This window comes from Physcomitrium patens, chromosome 7 (assembly GCF_059467195.1).
Source record: "Physcomitrium patens ecotype Gransden chromosome 7, ASM5946719v1, whole genome shotgun sequence".
NCBI lineage: Eukaryota > Viridiplantae > Streptophyta > Bryopsida > Funariales > Funariaceae > Physcomitrium > Physcomitrium patens.
In genome coordinates, this window is record NC_143416.1 from 8,404,064 (window position 1) to 8,427,402 (window position 23,339).

A 23,339-nucleotide genomic window follows, 5' to 3' on the forward strand; every position below is an offset into this window, starting at 1 on the left:
GTAGAACTTGTCTCTAAAAGTGAAGGTAATATCATAGACACATACATGTAAACTAATAATTACCTATATGATTAAATAAAAGTAAATAAAAGTATGTTAATTCCATAATATCTTCTATAAAAGCTTCCTAATAGCTTCATAGATACTACTTTGTCTTTACATGTGTCTATAATTGACTTTTTAGATTAAAGATATGGTCAACAAGTTAGCCATGTGCCACATATGTTGATACCGTGAAGAATAAGCTAACTATGTGCTCCATACATAGAAAACTTATCTTGTAAGCTAAGGCATGTGTCTTGCAAAGTCAACACATATTACAGATCTTATAGAATATTGCCACCTAGCTCCTAGGTAGATAATATATATAGAGGCAAGAATGAAGCCCTCTTTACTCTTCTCAATTCATTTCTTGCTTCTAATCTAGATTCAAGAGTCTCTAGTTTTGTTGTCTTTTGGCAATAGCCATTCCAATTTCTTTTTAATATACATACTTCTTTATTTTTAATTTGTTATATTTGTTTATTTTCTTTTATCAAGTTTTTGTCCCTAACAAGTTCATGGCTACAATAAAATGTGTATAAGGCCATATTCAAGATCTTGTATGCATTATTTTGCAAGGTTTTTTATTTTTATTTGTAGTTGGATTAAAATTGCTTAAAGTAAGCAAAGTAATGAACATGCATAATCTCTAGCTCCAATTCAATCACTTTATTACTCACTTTATAAATCTATGCAAATTTTAATTAATTTCTATTTATTCCATTGCTTAAGATTTCTATATATAAATTCATTCTAACTTCTAAAGATATAAAATGAGATGAAGAATATATATTGAAGTAGGAACAAAATACTCATGTTAGATTGAATCTAAAAAAAGATGTAAGTATAAATATCCATTAAGATTCAACTATTAATATTTATCCATTGAGATTCCATTAATTGGGATTTTATTCATCATTTGACAAATGAATAAGACATATCAATATCATTATACATTTATTCTAATACAATTATATTAAATTAAAATATTATATATTTTTTATGCAATAAATAAATGTGTTAGAATGAACACTATATTTTTATGCCAACAAAAGTAAGAACTAATATTAATAAGAAAGCATAGACTTAATTATGAAGAAAAGTTTGTTAACAAAAATATGAGAGTAAAATGAAGTACAAATAGAAGATGGCTAAGAATTATAAAAAAAATAAAAATTTTAAATAGAAAAGGAGATTTTTTATTTTTTTTATTTTTTTTAGAAAAAGGAAGAAGAAAGAGGTTGATTAGATGATCCTTGCATGTGAAAAGGCAACACCATAACTCTCATCCACCAAAGATATTACTTGCCAATACTAAGTAAGATCTAAAACTTCCACAAGTGCAAAAAAGAAATAGGACAATAAGCAAGGCTATTATGAGGGGGTATATAAGGGGAGATTGCTTGTAATGACCGGGACGTCATGGAGGTCTTCATTGTTCAAACTAGGAGTTTAGGGTTTAAGCTTTAGGAGATATGGGTCCATCTGCAGGAGGAGTGCTTTGGCTGGGTTAATCCTTTGCAGATGGATTGACAACCGCGGCTCAATTGAGCGATTGATAACCACAGTGGATACGGATATCGATCAGGACAATCGCTGTGAAGGGCTACGCATTGAGTGCCGAGTTGTTGTGAGCGAGTTCGAGGGAGGCAACAAACGAATTTGCCAAATTCAGGTGCATAATACTTAGGCCGGGGGAGTTGATTGATTGATTCTCAAGGTGTGTGGGCTTTATTACTCATTTTCCTGCCAAGCTGCGTTGCGGTCCCGCGCAGGTTGCAAAGGCGGTGGCCAGATCTGGCTGGATGAAGTTGCTGTGCCAGGTTTCGGCAAGCCTCATGTGTTGATTTCAGTCCACAGTGGAGTAGATTCCTGCAGCCAAGTCACTATTGCTTCTCCTGTGGCTGGCAACCATGCGGACGCAATGGTGGCGTCTCTCGACGTCCCTTCTTCAACGTGCATCTGGCACCAGTGAACTTCAAATGGAGTTAGTGTCACAATTCCCTTGTAAATTGCACTTGAAAACTCTCCCATTGCTGCACCAGTTGCGAGGGATTGTCTCGCCATCACTGCCTGGTAACACCTCGCTGTTATTGTTCATTTTTGTGGGTTTTGGCGTTTACATAGACATTATTGGACTTCGCTATAGCATAAGTTAAATGCACAATTTAAATTTCAATCCCTTATGTTGTAGTTCTTTGTTGACATGTTCGATCTTGTCACACAGAACAGGGGACTTCTGAGTGTTGGGGTGAATGTTTCTGATTTTCAGCATTTGCTGCACTTGCATGTGTCTAACGATTCAAACTTATCGTGGTTAGGGTATAGAATTCAATGTATGGAAAAACTTGAGTTTAGAAAAACTTGAGGGATGTCATAGCAATTCGAAGATTTCTATTGCATAATTTTTGTTTATCACTAACGTTAGCAGCAAAATAAACTGTAGCAAAGGAGGGCCCGTTGGAGCTGTACCAAGGCATGGTTGCTCTAGGAGCATTACTATATGATGCGAGACAGGAGAGCGTAGCGGAGGCTTTGAGTCAACTCCTAGGGAATATGAAACAGTACAATCGCCAGATGAAAGTTTATCAAGTACTGTTTGAACTTTGGCCGTGAACAATTATTTGTACTTTTGTTTTTATTACTGCTTTTACATTGCTCAGGTTTCGTGGTTCGTGATTGCGGAAACTCCAGTGCACCATGTCTTCCTGTTCATGGTGCTCACCTTTCATGCAAGAAGAGACACTATTTCATGTTATGAATACCGAAGCCACTAAACTTGTATAAAATCCTAGTTTTGCGTGTGATCTATGCGGAACATCATTTGGTTTTTTGACAGGTGTAATTATTAGGAATCTCAATACCAAGTGGTGTCTGTTAAAAGAATAACACATAAATGAATCATGAATCGTATTAGAAAATAATAATGTGTTTCCAATTCAGAGGATGTCGAACATCAAGGATTGATGAGTGACATCCCAAATGAATGTGGCCATGTTTTGCATGACGCCATCCCTCTTGTATTATACCATGTTTTCAGGAAGAGCTAATGCAGTGGGATATAAAAAGAAAGGAAATGAGAGCGAAGCTGATGCAAGAGGAAGCTACGTTTGAAGCGCGAAGACGTATTGCAAACTTAGAAACCCAGGGAAAAAACCGGCTCTCTCGATGGTTCTCCAGGTACCTCCAATGTTCTTCTTAATTATAATAACATTGCATCCCTTGCTTGTAGGTGGCTTGTATCCTCGAGACATTGTTTGGGCGTGTTTTGTTCGTGTTGCAAATGGAGTATTTTTTCTAGCTAGCTTCCTTTTCACCAGATGAATATGCACCTTTGGCTTTGCATGTCTGTTCTTCTCACTTTCTCTAAATACAGCAAGCAGTATCTTTTGTTTCGGAAGTTGAAGGTGAATTGTTTCCCTGCCTAGTCAGTCCGCTTATAGTATTTGAATTTGGTTAATGTGGGATGGTTGTGAGCTGATTTTCAGAAGGACAAAAAATATTTCCGTGGAACCAAGTTCTGGGTTCATGGTCGCCCGCATCGAACGGGAGAAGAAACTAGATTCCATAGTGGGACGGCGGCCTTCAGCGCCTAAAGCGCCACAGGGAATCTATTTGTATGGTAACGTTGGTTGCGGTGAGTGTTCTTTCATTCTAGATGATGTGACCTCCTCGTGACTGCGTCCGGTTCTCATTACCCAAGAGTAGGCAGTTAACTTTCTAGTTCCTGGCCATGAAGTGTTGGTGATTTCTAATTCGCGTATCGCTGTCGTTCTCAGGTAAGACGCTTCTCATGGAATTGTTTTTCAAATCAGCAGAGGGGGTCATTCGCCACAGACGAAGAGTGCACTTTCATGCAGTAAGTAAAACCAGCAATTTTTCTCCCCATTTTATTATATGTTCCTTACATTTTTTTTATGTTCCCTGTTCTTCTACTGAACCTCAATGTGTTCATGTTGCTCATTGTAGTCTCATGGTAGAGAGATTGTCACCCAGCTTGATTTGTTTCATACTTTCTGCTTCTTTCATTCAATCATGGGAGTCCTTGCTGATGCTGTTGAACATGGGCAACAACCCTGGAAAGAGCAGTCCACTACAGGGTAATATACAGTCTGAATGTACCTTACGCTCGATCAGGGTGAACGCAGCCCATCACACATTTTTGACGAATATGTTCCGGGTTGCCTCAGGCGATGCTGGAAATTCACTACCGGATGCACATGCTCAGGAATCAAGGGAAGCTTAAACCGCGGTCTAAATTGAATCAGATTAATAGAGTATTTGAACCAATCCCTACACCATCTCTAGAGGATGCTACCAAAGATTGGCTGGAAGCTGCTGAACGGTTTGAAGCTGAGCATCAATCAGAAAGCTCAATATTGAACGCAGTTGCAGATGAGTTAATTGGGTCTAGAGATGATAGTGAAGGAGGGGCCAGCATCCTCTGCTTCGACGAAGTTCAGGTGTCCTAGCTTGACCTGATGTCTCTGAGGTTTTCAGACCAAAGAATCTTTAGATAATCTCGTAAATTCCGGACGCAGTATCAGATTACTTTCAAATTTACATTCCTGAAGGAAAGATGTACAGTCAATCCTACTAGAATGTCGAAGGCTCTCATCTGACTGGATTCCTTCTTTCCAAACTCTAAGCACCTAGACGGTTCAACTGCAGAATATTTCACTCAAAGTGTTTATATTAAATTAGTGTTTCTGATCATCAGTTGTTGTATAGCTTACTTGAGGGTGCAGTCATCCGTTCATTTGGGAAATTTAATGTATGTACGGTGTTGTGTAGGTTTTGGATGTCTTTACAGCAGTCGCGCTGTCTGGAATCTTGGTAAGACTAATAACTCGAGGAGCTGTGATCGTAGCAACCAGCAATCGAGCACCGTGGGACCTTAACAAGGTGACTGTCTATCTTTGATTATTATTTGTGAACATGAACATTCTTAAGAGAGTGAAGACTTCTGCTGGTTAAGAGTTAATGAGCTTTCAGCTCTCTGATCGTACATTTGAGGACGTGAGCGAGGTCTATTAGATCAGAAACCATGCGTTGGATGTATTGACGGATGCTTTATGAAAAGGGTCAGCAATGTGGCAATTCTTATAGGCATAAATGACGTAGCATGCTCAAAATTCTGATCAGTTTGAAGTTTCGTTTTTTTGTAGGACGGTCTGCAAAAGGAGTTGTTTGCGGCATTTGTTAACGAAATCGAGCTCCATTGTAGGTCTATGCTTGTTGGAACTGAAACAGATTATCGACGTGTCATGGCCACACCACTCAAGGTGAGTGAGAGTTTGTCGGAACCAGTGCATTTATTATTGTAAACGGATTAATTATATGATACACGCGATCGCCTTTTTTCTGTATAAACCATTCGCCCGCATGTTGTGTGTTCTAGTCGCAAGAAGTGTCTCCCTAGAACTAAATCAATTTATTTGACATTATTTTATTTTTCCTCTCTTCTTTATGCACCTTAACTACAATATTTCTGATACAGAAAATAATATGTTCACATTTGTCACAGTATTGGGCTGTTATTCCAAGTTACACAATACTTCTGGTTGATGATGTCGTAATACTTTTACTCTTGTACTTGGTGACAGGGAGAGCTAACACACTACTTCTGGCCTTTGGGTGGTCAATCCCAACTACAACTTGAACGGCTTTGGGATGAAGTCACAACACCAACACTTAATCAGGCCGGCTCATCAATTGCACCTAACTTCATACCTGTTATGTTTGGAAGGTGAGGTTTCCTGGGGCACTTATTCTGACCAATGAAAAAAAATGAGAACCTCCACATTATGAGCTTCAGGTAGTCTTTCTCGGAGGAAGAGGTGCTCTTTTGACCCTATTCGTCCAGTTGATTTATGAATCTGCTCTATGTGTGATGTTTATTTCGCTCGAAAAATGTCCTGGTCTTTGTAATGTCACTTTTTAGTCACATTTTCGAATTTTTCCAGGCATTATTACGACCTCCCTGCTTGTGTTGTATGCAGGAGCCTAGAAGTCCCAGAGAGCTTCGATGGTGTGGCACGATTCACATTTGAACAAGCGTGTAGTCGTCCGGTATGTCCCTTCTCTTATTTCATAGAATAATTTGTGACTCTAATTCCCAGAGGTAAGAGAAACTTGAGGATCGTCCATGTAATAATTCTGTGCATCAACGAGTTCATGTGTGAGTGCTCTGCGACCATAATCGTGTTTTTCATGGAAAAAAAACATCAAAAATTTGAAGGGCTATGCAGGTTGGAGCGGCGGACTATATAGCACTCGCCCAGCACTACCATACCGTATTCATTACAGATATACCAGTTTTGAGCATGCGCACAATTGACAAAGTACGGCGTGATTATTTCCACCCTTTTCCTCGCACACTTTTAGAAGCTTTTTAACTGCTTGAATCTATGGGTATCGTCAAGTATTCATCTGAAGGAGTCCATTTGGGGGTGGGAACTTCTTTAAAGGTGATTGCATGCTCCAATTTATGATCAAACTCTTTGATTTGTTGTGTGCAAATTCTGCAGCTATTGCTTGCATCAAGATAAATCGTAAATCCACGTGGGTTATGTCAACCAGGCCAGAAGGTTCATAACACTGGTGGATGAGCTCTACAATCACCACTGTCGGCTCATCTGCAGTGCGGAAGCGCCACCGGATGATCTCTTCTTAGGCACTATGGATGGATCAATTTTCGATCTAGAAAAGTGAGTAATTTAGGCCTCGATCACAAATGCCAGAGTTGCGTGAGGACGAACCTTAAGTTGAACGGGTGCAGGGGACATTCTGATGTGATTTATTCGATCCTTCCGCTGTTTTGCAGTTTACAGTTTGAGACGGAGGCTGAAGGGGGGCGATTGCGTCGTGATGTAACAGCAGAGGGCAGCGTGGCGCCAGTAGGAGCAACTAGTAGCACAAGAACCAGTATCCAATCCATATTTTCGGGACGAGAAGAAGCCTTTGCTTTCCGTCGCGCGGTAATTACTTTGTTTGTTTTCAGATATAAATGTCATACATTGGTTTCGAGAGGAATTACGAAAAAAGACGAGCGAAAGGATCTGATGCCAGGAAGATTAGGGACACTATTCATTTATTCAATTCCAGAATATTTACCTCTTCATATGTTTGTGCAGGTATCCAGACTTTTGGAAATGCAAACTCCAGTTTACTTGCAAACGTTGGATTGCCACCCAAAAAATCAAAGACCTGGATCAGCCAGATGAATCTCCTGGAAAGTGAATTATAGATTAATTCCAAAATGACTGCGCATTATTGATTAATTTAGATGAACCTTCATGCACTCCACTAAAAATAACACACATATTGCGACTTTTTTACGATTCTTGCCTAATCGGTCATTTGCCTCTCTTTTCAAATGTAATAAATCAAGGTCAGGCTTTTCAGTGACATATGTTGCTTTCAAGCTTCAGATATGTATAAATGTTTTGGCTGGCCATACTGACACAATCGAAATATAATTGCAAAGAAGGGAAGAGCAGAAATGCATACAGACTTATTTTGTTAGAAAGCAAGTAAACAAATAAGAAGTGTGATGAGGCGTTTAAGATCACCAAGGGTGTAAATGAAGATTTGAAGATGAACACAAGGATTTTGAAGAATAAAAAAAGATCTATTTCGCTCAAATTTAAAAGTAAAGAAATGTATAATTTTATTTTTATTTTTAATATTAATGTGTATAATTAATAATCTTTATTTTAAATTTTAAATTTTAAAAGATTTCAGTGTAAACAAAATAACAAAATAAGTCTATATGCATTTATGCTCGTCCCTTCTTTCATTATAATTTTTTTTAATACATACTTTTATTTTTAATTTAATCAATATTGTCAAAATTTAGAATTTAAATAATTTTATAATTAATGATGATTATTTTGTTAATTTTAAAGTATTTTCTCCTTAAAGCTTAGGAGGCTTTACTCCTAAAAGGCCATGATACAAAAGTTTTTCAAATGTTCTCTACTTGGTAAAAAAAACTCTTCTTTGGCAACCTTAAAATGTGAAACCATTGAATTTAATTAGTTAAAACCTTTGGAAGTTGTTGCTTCTAATATTCCCTTTAAGTATAAAGACCTCAGAGAACTATTCTACATCTTTTAGATTAGTTGTCAAATTTATGATGGTTTCAATGGCCATGTTTATAAAAAAATTGGTTTTAGATATTGTAGATTAAATGTTTTGTGTAGAATTTAAAATAGTTTACAAACCATAACATTATTGTCTATGATAAATGACTAAATTTCTAAGGCTATAACTACTATTTAAGGTGGATGGTTGAATAGCAACTTTATTAACAAAGATGATGTACAATAAAATCTTATTGCCGGGTGAAGAAGCTCTTTTGAGCTGCTATCAAGCAAACCACTGGTTCAGTTCAAGAGCGAAAAATAAGTCCGTGACTTCTCTGCATGCGGTCACTGCACAGAAGGACTGCATGACTTGTGTGCTTCACCCCAATTCGAAGGCGACAACACGTCGCTTCCAAGCATTGCTATAGATATTCTAGTCTATTACAACCCTTTCCTCAATTATTATTATTATTGTTATTTGTTTACATTACCGTCGCATTCCAGCTCCGGACCACTGGCTTCAGGTTCTCAACATTGTACCGCAGTGCATGTATCTGATCCACTTGGTACATTGACGTTCTGGTACCGTATCAGGCTTACAATCCTCGATACTTTTGTAAACATATTAATTGTTAAATTGTCGTGTCGGCCTAATCATGAGACGGAAAGTACCCCCAAAACTTGAGCCTTGACGTGTTTTTTTCTGACGAAAAAACAAACGGATAATGCGGGATTGGGTGCCATTCCATCGTCGTCTCCTGACAGCAGCATAACTTCCTGTTTTGGATGCTCTTCTCTTTTATGTCGGGGAGGCGCTGTGGACCACAAAAAATTCCAAACGAGTGATGGAAGTGATGAAAATTCCAAGTCCTCATATCAACTGTGAACCTGCGCAGGTTCTGGGCGCCACTAACGTCACCCAGTCCCACCTGCACATGTGGAAGCACGGCGTCTTATGATTTGAGGTCTGTCCAGGACATTTTGTGGACTCACAAATTTTTGTTCGTACTCGAAGCCTACAGCTTTCACGGAGATAAAGGACTCCAACTCCTTGTCCGAAGCAATTGGAACTAAGTTAGTCCTAAGACAGCTTGTTGCTTAAATGGTGGTGCGATGGCCTCATAGGCTCATTGGATTGGCTTTTTTCCTCTCTTAAAGACATTCTATACTGAAAATATTGCATGAGTCTCGGACGTTGACACTGAGAAGATACGAGTGTCTGGATGTAAAGAGTAGTGATCCTGCGGTGGCTTGTTTAAAGGAGTGGCGGATGGTTTTCGAGTAAGACGCTACATCAATTTCAGATTAAATGTCCCGAAGAGAAGTGGTCCTGCAGCACGGAGAGAAAGTTAGTAGGGGCTGCTGGATGGATCCACGGAAGGCGATTTAGGGAATTTCCTTTGAGGTGAGTATCCCCTAACTTGAATTTTTGGTTTCATTAATAGACCATGTACTGTTTTGTTTAACCGCAACTCTGATTTAACAGCCTGGGAGAGTGTGCGTCGTGTCTATTGGCACAAATTATGTGGGCTAGAGAATCTGGTTAGGTCAGTTATTCATTTTTAATTCTTCCAGGTACATCTACTGCACCGGAATTTGAGCTATCGGAAGAGAGGGACTCGTAAAGATTCAGAAACGTTGCCTTCTAGGAAAGGAAAATTTCTGTTCCAATACCCTCCACGGAAGGTATTTCCTAGTTTTGTATCAAGAACGCCAAACGCAACTCAATAGCCTTTCATAATCTTTCTCCCAGTGGCTCGCACAAGGTCAGGGACGCTCGTGTGCATTCAATTTTCACAAGTCAAGTGAGCATGCCTCGAAGTAGTTTTGGCACGGTGAAGCAAGAATTATATCTGAGCTCGTGAGGATGATGCTCGGCACAAGATTCTGTGAATAGAAGAGTGAGCGGCATTGGAATAGGTTGCAGAAGATTTATCTGAAATGGCGCCGATGTTCGAGCCGGCACCGGCATCAAGACGACCTCGCTCGGCAATTGGAATTGGAGCACTATTCGAGACATCATATATGGTGGAAAAGGCGAATGCAAGGTCAGAATCAAGTCGGACAAGTCGAGCATCCCTGGAAGTCTTTGGTGGAGCCCCACGTCTTCTTCAAGCAGGCATCTTTGACGAGCCTACTCCTCCCAATGAACAGAACGAGGAACCACCAGCTATCTCCGATAGTTATTCCTTGTTTGAGAGTATGATGGAAGCTTCGATGAAGAGCACGGACCCAGCTATGGACATGAAGAACGTTTCGCCTTTTCCAACACCACTTAGAACCACTCGGGTGACCTCACCTGCATTGCCACAGAGTAGTGTAAATTTGGCGCAAGTCGAGAGGTCCTTGTCCGATAGAGCACTGATTTTCGACGCGCCGAGATCATCATCGTCGCGGATGAGCTCGGCACGGATTAGCTCCGTCAGGAGTTTCCGTTGCAACTCCAACAGGGGTATGGATGATGTTGACGTGCTCAAGTCTGCCAAATCAACTCGAATGAGGAATTTATCCGAAGGAATGTTGGCAGATCATCGAGGTGTCGAATGGGAATCTGTTATGAGATCATCTCACGAGCAAGCTCAGACCCTGAACAAATCCACGAACAGAACAATAGCGGGTGGTAGTTCAAAGGAGCTAAGTAATCCCTCTACTTCACATCGTCGCTACTCTTTGGAGGAGGGCAAAGCTGAGTATGTCTACTCTGGATACCGAGCATCTTCGCGAAAAGTTAATGGTAAATCATTAGAAGGAAGCGTGGATGGTAGAGTGCGAATCTCGGCAGATCTACAACGTGCATTGTCCTCGTTCCAACAGACTTTCGTGGTGTCGGATGCTACGCAACCAGATTACCCCATCATGTTCGCAAGTGCCTGTTTCCTCAGCATGACCGGTTACAGCGAAAACGAAATCATAGGCCAGAACTGGTAACAAAGATTTTGCATTGTTCCTCAATTGACGATTGTTCTCCGACTGACTTCTGAATCTGCCCATTGCAATCTTTAAATAAGATGTTCGTGTTCATCATAAATGTGTTTCGTTGTGTACGCAGTCGATTCCTGCAAGGTCCTCAAACTGATCGAACATCCGTCGCAAAAATCCGCGATGCATTGAAACAAGGACGAAATTTCTGTGGACGGTTGTTAAACTACAAGAAGGATGGGAGCACCTTCTGGAACTTGCTCAACCTCACGCCAATCCGGGGTGATCATGGCCGGGTCATCATGTACATTGGGTAGGTATGGATAGCTGAACAAATTTGAATCATTCAAATTTGAGCTGTGTTAGGGACTCAATTGTATTGTTCACGTAGACATTGATATCGATATGCTCGGAACAATTTTATCTGATAGTTGAAGGGTGTTGGTTCATAGTATGCAGGTGGAAGTCAGTAAATTCACAGAGGGATCTCGTGAGAAGGCTCTTCGTCCCAACGGGCTCTCTGCCTCGTTGATTCGATACGATTGTTAGTGACGTCCCCTCTTGTCCTTCCATTTGATATTGAGAGCCATGCATGCTTCAGTGGCAATGATCTCCGTTACACTGTGTATCGTTTTCTTGGTTGAAATTACAACTGAATTTATTTACTGACCGTGGTGTGGGTGTGTGAACAGCTCGTCAGATTGATCAAGCAACCGATTCGGTGACAGAGATTGTAGGTGCATTTAGAAAATCATCACACTCTGTGCCGAGGTCTCCAGAGTACCTGACGGAGGATGACGAAGCTGATGTTTCTGGGATGCATTCGGACAGGAAGCAGCTGCATGCTTATTTGCACTCCAAAGAGCCTCATCCAGTAAAGAAATTATATGCTGCTGATGGCAGCTCGGATATTCCCAATGGACGACCTCGACGATTGTCTGGCTTCCTCATGTCCTTTTTGGGGTACGGCATTTCACCTCTTTTTATGCGCATGCTCATGTCTGAAGTAATTTCCTCTCTGGCCACGGCTTAGAGAGATTGGCCTTGGATTCTTTGTAAAATATTGAGTTTGTGCAGGATCGGCACAAAGTCTCATGGAGTTCCAGAGGATCACATCAACCTGAAGGATCTGGTGACTACGTCGAGTGCGGAAGATGATGAAAATCGAGCCTCGTTGATTCGCAATGCCATCGACCTGGCCACATCGCTGGAGCGTATCAACAAAAATTTCGTCATCACAGATCCTCGGTTGCCGGACAACCCCATTGTAAGTGAATTGTCTGATGGTTTCCACATAAACATTCATACCTTTCTTGCAATTTCCCTCAATGAGTACCATTTATTGTTGAACATAGGCGGTTTGTTGCATATTGGAAAACAGATTTTCGCCTCCGACGAGTTTCTGGATTTGACCGAATACTCCCGAGAGGAAGTGCTTGGTCGCAATTGCAGATTCTTACAGGGACCAGAGACCAACCCTGAAACCGTGAAACAGATCCGAGATTCTGTAGCTGATGGCAAAGATATAACTGTGCAGTTGCTGAACTATACCAAAAGCGGTACTTTATTCTCATCTCAGTCGTAAACACCTGCAAGGATGAAATATTTCTCTTTGTTCTGGTCACAAATCTTCTGTAAAATTTGGCCCTACGATAGTACCAAGTGTCGACGTGTCTACGCTGTTCTTAATTAAGCTTTTCTGTTAAGCAGAGTCTATGGAACCACTCTTTTCTTGCAAGAAATTGGTAGGAAATGATTATGCTGGTGTTGCATTGCAAGGATAGGCAAACCTTTTTGGAACCTCTTCCACCTGCAGACTGTGCGCGATCACCAGGTGGATACTTTTTCTTATTCTGACTGTTGGTGTAGTGAGCTGTCGGTATTACCTGAAGTCTAACTATTGTGCAAAAAAATTAAAAATATTTTGCTTTCAAACTTGCGAGGGTGAATTGCGGACTAGGGTGAGAATATTGATTCTTATTCCAGAAATGGTACCAATTATGGCAGGGTGAGTTACAGTACTTCATCGGATTACAGCTGAATGGAAGGGATTATTCGGAGGCTCCTCTCCAGCGCCTTTCTGACGATACGGAGAGAGAAAGAGCGAAGCTAGTAAGATTGCTTCTCATTCGCATTATTTTCAAGATGATACCACTGTCAAAATTTGTAGAAACTGTTAATATAATTTGACATTGTTCGAATCGTGATTTGGCATACATCAGGTGCAAAAAACTGCTATGGAAATTGATGATGCAGTTCGCGAGCTTCCAGATGCAAATTTGGTGAGTGGACAATTAATCTCTCTGAACTGATGGAGGGATGTCTTATTGTCTTGCCTGCAATACGATGCTTCCTCCAAAGTAGTTCTGTTGATGAATCACCTACAAATGTAATTCACATTGAAAGTGATGTTTGTAGGGTCCTGAAAGCCTTTGGGATCTTCATTCCAGGCCTGTCTTTCCCAAGCCACATATGCAGCAGTCGCCAGCATGGAGAGAAATCCTGACGGTGACTATCTGTCCCAAATTCTATCTTAGCTTTCGCTACCACCTCAGTATTATTGATAAAGATGCTCGGAGTTCCAGTGTAAGATAATTACTGACTATTTGGGTGGTGTGTCGCACATGAAGGCCAGGAGCACCAGTGGAAGGCTGATGTTGAAGAACTTTAAACCTCTTAAACCTCTCGGATATGGTGACACTGGAAGGTGAGAATAATGTTCATACATTTATGTTATGGACTTGCAAAAGCGATCATCTATCTAGTACCTCATCTTCACTAGAGGCCGTTCTTCTAGGATGTTTCTCTTCTCAAGGCTGAAAGGGTGGAGTCATGCTGATTGGCAGTGTTCATCTAGTGGAGCTGCGTGGAACGGGTCAAGTGTTTGCAATGAAGGCCATGGATAAAGGGGTATTAATGAATCGGAACAAGGTGCACAGAGCTTGTGCGGAGAGGCAGATTTTGGAGCTCCTAGACCATCCTTTTCTGCCTACTCTCTACGGTTCATTTCAGGTTTGTTATTTTGCATCCCTTTCCTTCGTGCATCAAGCTCACTTGTCTTCAATGTTGGAGGATATACCATAGCTCAAATATTGAAGGCGAGAGAGTTCAATGATTGCTGACGTATCAATGTCCTTTATAATCTGCAGACTGTGACCCACGTGTGCTTGATCATGAACTTCTGTCCGGGCAGCGAGCTTTACTTAGCCCTGGAACAACAACCAAAGAAGCACTTTCGAGAAGAATCAGCTCGGTAATATTCGGCCCGATGCTGGCATCTGTAATTTTATTTCCGCTAATGTCGACTTAGAAATTTTTGTTGATGAGATTGGAAGATATATTGATAAGATCTGTCTCATTTTAATGTAATTAACAGATTTTACGCTGCTGAGATCATCATCGCACTGGAGTATTTGCATTGCCTAGGTATGATTTTCAACCCAAGTGCGTCACAGAGACGGTTTCTATGGAAGCTGTGAAGTTGATCAGTTCAGTACTATCCAAGTCATCCTCGCTTTCTGAGATCCTTGCATGCTGAAACATGCGAAATACAGCGGATTGATTGCGGCCATTTTATATTCGAGTAATCATACCTTGATTTGGAGGGCATTGAGAATGATGAGCTGTAATTATTTTTCAGGTGTGGTGTACAGAGATTTGAAACCAGAGAACATCTTGATTCAAGACAACGGCCACATTCAGCTTACTGATTTCGACTTGTCTATCAACTCTTCCGCCAACTTACAGGTGAGGAAGGTCTTAAAATTCATGTATGGCTCCTTGCTTATTTATCTATTGTTGTCCTCTTGACGACTAAAGTGCATCCTGTGGTGAAACTCAGTTGATGGAAACCACAGAGCCAAAGACGAAGAGGAAGATGACGAAGATTAACGTGACTCCAAAGTTGAGACGGAGGTCCAAGGCATCGAAGCATCCGGTATTTTTCGCAGAGCCACTTGCCTCTTCCAACTCCTTCGTGGGAACTGAAGAGTATATCTCTCCTGTAAGTTCTATCGTAACGTGCGACGCGCTGCTTTCTTGTACACCACAGCTTAGCTCGTTTACTTGAACTTCGTCATGAAAGACTGATCCAAGCGGACACTTTTCCCGCAGGAAATCATCACGGGACATGGACATAGTAGTGCTGTCGACTGGTGGTCTCTGGGTATGATTTTCACAACACATCACACTGCTTCAACCTGTTTTCCAAAAGCCAAAATGCATGAACTGGGATCTTATTCGGTATTCTGTGAAGAAAGTTTTAATGATACAAAGGATGTTCCAGGAATATTATTGTACGAAATGCTATTCGGACGTACTCCTTTCAAAGGAGGTAACCGACAGAAGACGTTTGCAAATGTGCTGGCCAAAGACCTCTCATTTCCATCAAACATTCCCGTAAGACCCTGAAGACTGCATTTTTAACCCACTTTATCTGGTGAAAGTTCAAAAGTGAGCGTGCATCTGTTCAACATGAAATTAATGACAACGAACTGAGCCATGACTGCAGGTGAGCTCGGAGGCCAGGCAATTGATCCAGGGACTGTTAGCAAAAGAACCCATAAAGAGGCTTGGCTCCACACACGGAGCGCACGATATTAAGTCGCATCCATTCTTCCGGGGCATTAAGTGGCCTCTCATCCGATGCATGGTACTTGTGCAGCAGACTCCCTCGTCCTGAGATTTTTTCCCAACTGTATCTGCAACTGTGCTTCTGTCACTGCACAACATCCAATCACTTCCCCAACGGTGCTGACGATTGATTGATTATGCATGTGAATGGATGCCAGAGTCCCCCGGAATTGGAAGTGCCAGTCCACTTCATCGCAAGCTTAGAAGACCTGGTGAAGGAGAGCGCCGACTTTGAATGGGACGACGTGGAAGCGACCTCACCGTTTCGAGGGGTATTTTGAAGGTTGAGGAGCTCGTATGGACCAAGTATAGTGCCGGGTCTATGAGACCCATTTCAACATCTACACCCAACTCAGTAGCACTAGCATTGTAAAGTATGTGCACCACTGTGGACAAGTTAGCACCCATTGGCGATGATGCACTTGTAACAGAATGTGTATACTGTAAAGTGATTGTTGAGTTGCCTATTCCAGACATCTGGATGAATGAATGAATGAATGTTGGTCATCCCCTTCTTCCTTGTTTCTGTTCATTCATTCCTCATCTCATGTGATAAACAAAATCTCTACCTTACCCAGTTTATGAAAATTCAACACAAATCAAATAATAATTACACAAAAATTTATATCTTTGTTGCTTGTGAACTCATATTTGGTGTATTTGAGAAAATCGTTTTTAATAAGCACCTATTTAATAAATATGTATTTATTTTAAATTTTAAACTTTATATACTAGTAGCAAGCCTTGTATTCTATTAATTTATAGTTGTGATTATATATTTCTATATACACTTATGTATATATATATATATATATATATATACTCTTTTTTTCTCTATAAGCTCAATTAAATATAGATAATAAGTTTTTTTACATCAATTTTGAATCAATTTTTTAAAACATTAATTCTTTTTATAATTTTTTAAAAATATAAAATGATATAATATTTATTGGTTTTTATTACAAGCTGTTAATTATATTGATGTAAGTTACATGAATAGGTATGGATGTGTGTGTGTATATATATATATATATATATAAATAATTATATAATAAGAATAAAATAGGATATTAAATATTTAAATCTTATATAATTATAGATATTATGAATTATATATATATATATATACATATAATTTTTTTATAGAAATATAATGATTATTAGAAAAATAAATACAAACATGCACTTGATTAATGCTTTTTAATTGAGAAGTAAAAAGAAACAAAGAAGTAAAACAAAATAAAAAAAATAAAAAAATATTAGATTAAATGCCTTTAGCTTTGTAAATTATTTGCAATAAAGATTCTTTTTTGAAGAAAAGTCTAGAAGATAATTGTGATAATTATTATCATTTCAATCAATCACAAAAAAATTGGTTCTATAAAAGTAGTTTCTAAAAAAGCAAGTGCTAAATTTCCACAAAATTATCAAAGTACAAAGATGTATCTATTTGTGAATTGTCAACTAGCAATAAAATCCATCTTTAAGTTTTTATAAGTATCAATTATTGTCTTAAAGATTGTCTTATTGTGGTAAATATGTAGAACTTTGGCAAAGTCTTTTTGAATTAAATAAGTATTATCAAGGGCATAAATCTCAAAAAAAAAAAAAAAAAAAAAAAAACTCAATACACTTTTATGTTATTCAAAAAGACTAAAAAATCACTCAAAGATCATATAGTATTAAACTAAAACAGCTACTGCCAAAAACAAGAAGACTAGAAAGTCTTGAAACAAGACTAAAGACTAAAAAGGCATTGGCAAGAGTGAAGAAGGCTTCATTCTTGCCTCCATACATACTCTTAACTAGGAGTTATGTGGCAATGTCTTAGAGGATCTCCAAAACGAGTTGACTTTACAAGATACACATCTTAACTTGCAAGGCAAGTTTTCTATATATATGCTACATATTTAGTTTTTTTGCAAGCTACTAACATGTAGTTAACTTATTGACTAAGTTTTTAATCTACCAATCAATTACAAATACATGTAAAGTCAAAGCAACATCTATGAAGCTTTAAAAAGCTTCTCTAAAAATATTTTGAAATAAAACTAGTTTTATCTACTTTTATTTAATCATATATGTAAATATTAGAATAAGTATGTATGTTTGTGACAAATATTGGTCAAAGACAATCCCTTTGTAAATTGAGCCATTTATCAAGATATAATACTATTGAATTTTTGTATGTTGATTAGTATGGATTAAAACAAAATAAACACAAACTTTAATATTTAATGTATCAATTGTGGCAAGTTGTTCATATAGTAGTAGATTAATCATGTTGGTCATTTTGTATGATGTGCTAACAAAACTAGTTAGTCTAACTTGTTGTTGAAATAATATACTTGTCAATTTTTAGAGTGACACAAACACAATCTTAGTTTCTTGTATTAAGGCATATACCACAAATAAAAAGATCCACTGCATATTCTTTAGAAAAAAACAAGGTTTTTTTCACTTAAAATATTCATGAATTGCAACAGTGTTGTTGGTCACCTGAATTTTAGCAAAATCCATTGAAACCTAGTAAATATTAGTAATTTTAGGAGGTATTGTGCAAATGCTCAAGATCAAATTTTAATGTTGCTAGTAGTATCTAATTGCTCTTATTAATACAAAGTAAAATGATTCATCAAAAGAAGCCTTAAAGACATGTTGCATCACAAGATTAAATTAATAGAGATTACATTAGATACAAATCAATCTTACCAAAGTACATTGTCATAGAGGCATCATTAGCCCACAAATTTGTTTGGTCATTGAACAAGCACCATCAATTGACAAACCAACTAAAATGCTGCACAAATGATTGTACAATTTGTTGAGGAACTCAACTAAAACTTGAAACATATTGTCTCCAATATGTTGGTTGAACAAGAGAATCTCCACTATATAGAAATCATACATGTGCTATAGAAAGTGCAACAAGTTATTTTGATTGAAACTAAACTTAATCAATTGTAGACGATTGTCTAAAAAATTCATTCTGACAATTTAGAGATTGTGGGCATTATAAACATCTCACTTAGAATTCTGCTATTTCTTTTGGACACATCTCAGTAAACCTCCTGGTCTTTATGTGCAAACTACAAATGAGATAACTGCAATTCAACTGCAACCCCATGGAAACTTCGCCCCATAAAAAGGGTAGTGAACTCTTGTCCAATGGGGAGGGCCGGGTGATCCCATTCTGACAAATTATACACATATATCCGTTGGATGAACTAGGTTAAATTCTGTGCCTGGGCTACTCTCTCAATATTTGACCCAATCTAAAGTACGCGTACTGCCCCACAGCTTTTCCTGGCACTAGTGGTCTGTCCACGTGGCAGAAGGAGAGAGCCACAGCACGCACACCTACTGGACGCGCTGGCGGGAATAAGAGAAATGTAGAGGAGAGTGAGGAATCAGATCCAGGAACACCGGCCATCACATTTCTCGGCTTTCTGTCGATTTGTCCAGCTTGGTGGCCCCCTCCCAACGCCTGCATTCTCGATCTTGACTCACTTCCGGTGCTTCGCAGATTCATTATCTTTAGGCACCCACCGAGGTCGGTGACCAACTCCTTACAGACTAACTACCTTGAGCCTCCATACGCAACCTTCTGATATCGATGCCACCTGAGATTGACTCAATCCGTATCCATGTTGTCTCGAATTGTTCTTGTCAGTAGTATCTAGAATCGGTTCTTATTTGTGTGTACAGGAAGCAAGTCGGCGACGCGACTCTTTTCTCTAGGAGTGCCCTAGTTGAAGGTTATCTGTTCGGTGAAGATTGCGTGTGATGATCGATGTTGAGTTCCTGTAGTTGCAGTCTAGCGATGATTAATAGCCCGGATGGGTCACTAGGTTGACGTCCACACGCAGTTGTGGGTGTGCAAGGCGCCGGGTGTGTCCCGAGTTGTGAGCAGGAACTATCCATGGGTAGTGACAGCATGTCTCGAGAAACTCGGAAGTATAGGGCCCTGGAAAATTTCACAAATCTGTTTTGGACATGTACCTCTAAAATGTATGGAAGGTCGCCCCTTCTCGTAAATGTCGTTGCAGCAGTCTTTCTTCTGCAACTATCTGCGTTCACTACCACCGTTGAATCTGCTTCCGCTAGAGGAGAAGTTATTTTGGCATTAAAGAGAATTGCCGTGATTGAATTTAGTGGCAGCAATGTAGCACAGAATAGCTTGTTAAACCACACCCAGATCGCTGCCTACGACTTTGAGCAACATCTGGGTGCGTACCCCACTTCAAACTCTTGCTATCTAATGTACTATGTGCAATTATCCTTTTCAGATAAAATAGAGGGTGCCTGACTACATCGGAGCAATAAAGGATTTCCTAAATTCTTGAGAGTTGTGATAGGATGATCGAGATAATCATAACTATACAAGAGCTAGCATGACTGAGCTGAGTGGAATCCACAATTTTTGTTTGAATTGAATTGTCTAAAATTTGTCATAAGCAGTGAACTACCACGAGAGACGGCAGCTGCAAGTGACCGGGCTCTTCACTAACAAGCCGCTGGCTGTGAGGAGCGACCGCATTGATCCAACAAACAAGTTCAGACGCTATAGAGACGGCTACGATGTGACAAGCAAGAATTACTGGGGGGTACAATTGCTGGCCTTGATCCTAAACTCTGAAGCAAGCTTTGCTAATTGGCACGAGCTCGCCATAGTTAGCACTGTCGGTGACTGTCAGTAACCGTTAAAGACAATAGTTGTGGATTCTATGCAGTCCGTGGTCTTCACGGGAGTTTACGGATACGGTGTGGCGGCAGCGTGGCTGCTACTGGGTCTAGCTCTAGCACTTCTTGCATGCTTCCGACGCTGCTCTCGGCGACCGAGGTCTAATAAGCATCATCCATCAAATTATTACCTGGTTCCGAAACTCGTCGTCCTGCTTCTCTCTTTTATTGCTATGTACGTGATCAAGCAATGCCCCACCTCAATTTAAATCTGAGTTCTTCCGTTATCTAAATTTTGGGGAGGTTTCTGTTTGCATATGTTTTGTTATATACATTTATTTCTCATGAACGCCCTGTCCATTGATGACTCTGCAGAGCATGTATTGCTACATTGTTTGCACTTAACCATCAAACATTCTCACAAACCGATAAGGTCAAGAGCACCGTATTGAGAGCCGCCATAGTAGCGACTGACACGATACACACAGTGACTTCGACTCTTGGGAGAGTGCAAGACGTTCTTGAGAAGTACAACATCCCTGGATGGAAAGCATTGAATTCGACGGAGGCGAAACTGAATACGCAAGCTGACCTCGTAGTTGACAAAATCAACAACAATCTGCGGAAATTCAACAGGCTCATCGATGCAGTGTAAGAATTTCTTAGTTTTTACGATTCCCTAGAGTTTGGGTTTTCCTGCAATCGTGCATAGATGCTGTTGTATGAAGATGGAAACATGCGTTGGTCAGATCGTCCTAAAGCATTGAAGCTTTGTTTGTTATGGCAGGAAAATTTCACTGATTCTCGTCTTATCCTTGAGCCTCGTTCTCGTCATCGGTGGGCTCTGTGAGGATTTCTTCCGACTTCTTTGCTTGATGAAGGAAATTTTAGGCGTACAGAGTATCGTAATTAATAGTATCCCATGCCGTTGTATGTGTTTCCCTTTTGGTGTTCATGATTCATTTGAATATGGTGGATGATGTTGGTAACCTGCAGTGGCTGCGTTCCTGGGATGGAGTCGAATTTTCTTCGTGTAAGTTATCCGGTTCTTAGCAGTATATCTTTCTCCAATTACTTATCCAAGCTTCTTGAACAGCCACAAATTTTGACAGTGATTAGACTTTGGAGTTTAGATTATAATTCCAATATTTGTCATTCTTCAGGTTTATAATGTTGGGATGGATTTTGACTGCCTGCGTATGGGTGATGTTCGGCCTTTTGTTTGCGTCCAAAAAGTGAGTACTGTATCCCTTCCATTCACTTCATTGCTACAGAAACTAACGTTGTAATGCTGAGGCTCTGAAGCGTTTTTGTTTAGTTGCTTTGAAGATCCACCCTCGAGTTCTTGTAAAATTCGTTGAAAGCGATGACCCTGAATTGACTGACTGAAATGCGTTGATCAAATTCAGTGTGGCGTCAGACACGTGCTTGGCGCTGAACGAGTTCCTGCAGGCGCCTGCGAACACCACATTGGACGAATTTCTCCCGTGTGTGGACGCGGAAACTTCCAACGCTGCTCTTATCAGTGTTCGAGAAAATGTTGGCGATGTCATCGAACTGGTTTGTGCTCATTTCGTTCATGAACCATATACTGTGTACATAAGCTTCTACACATGTCACCCCTCCACATATTTTTTAGGTGACTGAAGATCAGCATTGTTCCATGGCAGGCTAATTCTACTGTAGTCACGATTCAGAGAGCGAGCAACTTCTTTGGGAGGGGGAACGGCGAGCTTCTCACTTTGTGCAACCCAATTGGTGGCCCGCCAGATTACCTTTACTCAGAGACTTGTCCCGAAGGAACACTGCCAATTAGTCAACTTCCTGCTGTAAGTCATTCCTGTTATAAATGCCAAGATCAGAGATGCAGCGAATTAGAATGTTAACCTCTGAATTTGATCTCACACTTCTCGTTGGTGTAGTAAAGAGGAGATTGCGTGTTTCCCCTTCATTGCAGGTTCTGGCGCCTTATGTGTGCATGGAGAACATGTCCAATTTCGATTGTTTCACAGACGGTCGTTGGGTCAGCTCAGAAAATAATTCAACTCTCTACGAACTTTCACAAGGTTAGCATCTGCTCCAAACGATTTTTCTCAACCTGTAAGTGTCGTGTGGCACATTATGATCGAGGTTCTCATTTTGCCTTGTATAGGAGCGGATGATCTTCTCGGCACCATCCCAATGCTTTCTAGACTGGCGAACTGTTCAATAGTGTTCGATACTTTCAACAACTTTGTCAACCAGAGGTGTCGTCCGCTCAATCGGGCCCTTCGCAGCATGTGGATCTCCATATTACTCTTGTCTATATTTTTTACCCTGTTGACTGCGCTCTGGGCTGTAACGAATTACCGCAACAAGCACCAACGGCACATGAATAAAGTTGAACAGTACATGGCAACGAAAGGAAGACCAATTTGATAATCTTCTTCTCGGTCTTCACAAGCACAACGAGAAAACATGCGTGTAAAGAGCGGAGCTTTTGGCCTTAAAAATATGTAAACGGAGTGGAGGCAAAACTCGCAAATCCTCGAGTTGTCACGATGTAAAATGACAACTTTCCTGCAGCGGATTGTTTTCGACGTGCGAAAACATCCTACTGTAGATGGAAAGTAACGGAACACTTAATTAGGGGAGTGGAGTGGACTGGAGTCTGACAACCTCATAAATGTACAAATGTTTTTCTTCTTCTTCTTCTTCTTCTTCTTCTGCTTTTGAACAGTACTTATTTGTATGGATGCTCTTTTTTCATTTCATCCATTGCCGGTTGTTCCAGAACTTGGTAAATTTGATGCAAGAAGACTCTTATTCCACACATTCAGCGATCAAATTGATTCTTTGTCAGCTTTTCAATATCAAGGATTTATTCAATTGTACCTGTTCAAGTCAAGTTATTTGAATATTGTTGATTTCATATGTGTAACCTACATTAATAATTTTTAACTTCAAAGTGCAAATTTTTTAGTAACCTACACT

At 39.9% G+C, this 23,339-nt stretch overlaps 3 protein-coding genes across 6 annotated transcripts; all 3 read left to right on the forward strand.

The window, feature by feature from the left end:
• The first annotated feature begins 1,666 nt into the window (after positions 1–1,666).
• Positions 1,667–7,454, forward strand: LOC112285224 (uncharacterized). 3 transcript variants are annotated; one of them, XR_002970629.3, is made up of 14 exons: positions 1,667–2,118; positions 2,489–2,634; positions 3,083–3,222; positions 3,531–3,679; positions 3,822–3,901; positions 4,233–4,505; positions 4,837–4,947; positions 5,211–5,327; positions 5,649–5,791; positions 6,045–6,114; positions 6,294–6,386; positions 6,573–6,752; positions 6,869–7,022; positions 7,179–7,454. XR_002970629.3 is itself a non-coding variant. In XM_024525902.3 (14 exons), the coding sequence occupies exons 1-14, from the start codon at positions 1,956–1,958 to the stop codon at positions 7,266–7,268; spliced, it is 1,857 nt and encodes a 618-aa protein (XP_024381670.1). In that variant the 5' UTR covers positions 1,685–1,955; the 3' UTR covers positions 7,269–7,454. The 3 variants fall into 3 exon arrangements, 2 of the variants coding, with proteins under 2 accessions (XP_024381670.1, XP_090108010.1); XM_024525902.3 differs by having other exon boundaries at positions 1,685–2,118; positions 6,625–6,752; XM_090251884.1 differs by having other exon boundaries at positions 1,692–2,118; positions 2,474–2,634; positions 6,625–6,752.
• A 1,751-nt stretch (positions 7,455–9,205) lies between these two features.
• Positions 9,206–16,150, forward strand: LOC112284749 (phototropin-2). 2 transcript variants are annotated; one of them, XM_024524914.3, is made up of 21 exons: positions 9,206–9,537; positions 9,708–11,056; positions 11,182–11,364; positions 11,504–11,595; positions 11,744–12,014; positions 12,129–12,318; positions 12,433–12,610; positions 12,836–12,885; positions 13,059–13,163; positions 13,274–13,333; positions 13,470–13,559; positions 13,682–13,758; positions 13,898–14,063; positions 14,201–14,304; positions 14,428–14,477; positions 14,692–14,798; positions 14,893–15,054; positions 15,165–15,216; positions 15,337–15,449; positions 15,562–15,702; positions 15,842–16,150. In XM_024524914.3, exons 2-21 carry the CDS (start codon positions 10,074–10,076, stop codon positions 15,962–15,964), a joined length of 3,297 nt encoding a protein of 1,098 aa, XP_024380682.1. In that variant the 5' UTR covers positions 9,206–9,537; positions 9,708–10,073; the 3' UTR covers positions 15,965–16,150. The 2 variants fall into 2 exon arrangements, with proteins under 2 accessions (XP_024380682.1, XP_024380684.1); XM_024524916.3 differs by having other exon boundaries at positions 9,207–9,537; positions 14,893–14,988.
• A 2,951-nt stretch (positions 16,151–19,101) lies between these two features.
• LOC112284750 (uncharacterized) lies at positions 19,102–23,180 on the forward strand. The gene is made up of 11 exons (XM_024524917.3): positions 19,102–19,912; positions 20,145–20,290; positions 20,417–20,601; positions 20,742–21,017; positions 21,154–21,212; positions 21,363–21,399; positions 21,530–21,601; positions 21,776–21,926; positions 22,037–22,195; positions 22,324–22,432; positions 22,519–23,180. The coding sequence occupies exons 1-11, from the start codon at positions 19,606–19,608 to the stop codon at positions 22,782–22,784; spliced, it is 1,767 nt and encodes a 588-aa protein (XP_024380685.1). The 5' UTR covers positions 19,102–19,605; the 3' UTR covers positions 22,785–23,180.
• Positions 23,181–23,339: the final 159 nt, after the last annotated feature.

Coding starts and splice junctions, on each gene's coding strand:
- LOC112285224 (XM_024525902.3), top strand. CDS start 1,956: ATGCGGACGCAATGGTGGCGTCTCTCGACGTCCCTTCTTCAACGTGCA. Junction 2,635..3,082: donor GCCAGATGAAAGTTTATCAA/GTACTGTTTGAA, acceptor CCATGTTTTCAG/GAAGAGCTAATGCAGTGGGA. Junction 3,902..4,232: donor GAAGAGTGCACTTTCATGCA/GTAAGTAAAACC, acceptor GGGTTGCCTCAG/GCGATGCTGGAAATTCACTA.
- LOC112284749 (XM_024524914.3), top strand. CDS start 10,074: ATGGCGCCGATGTTCGAGCCGGCACCGGCATCAAGACGACCTCGCTCG. Junction 12,886..13,058: donor AGACTGTGCGCGATCACCAG/GTGGATACTTTT, acceptor CAATTATGGCAG/GGTGAGTTACAGTACTTCAT. Junction 15,450..15,561: donor CATTTCCATCAAACATTCCC/GTAAGACCCTGA, acceptor CCATGACTGCAG/GTGAGCTCGGAGGCCAGGCA.
- LOC112284750 (XM_024524917.3), top strand. CDS start 19,606: ATGGGTAGTGACAGCATGTCTCGAGAAACTCGGAAGTATAGGGCCCTG. Junction 20,602..20,741: donor CTTCTCTCTTTTATTGCTAT/GTACGTGATCAA, acceptor ATGACTCTGCAG/AGCATGTATTGCTACATTGT. Junction 22,196..22,323: donor CAATTAGTCAACTTCCTGCT/GTAAGTCATTCC, acceptor CCTTCATTGCAG/GTTCTGGCGCCTTATGTGTG.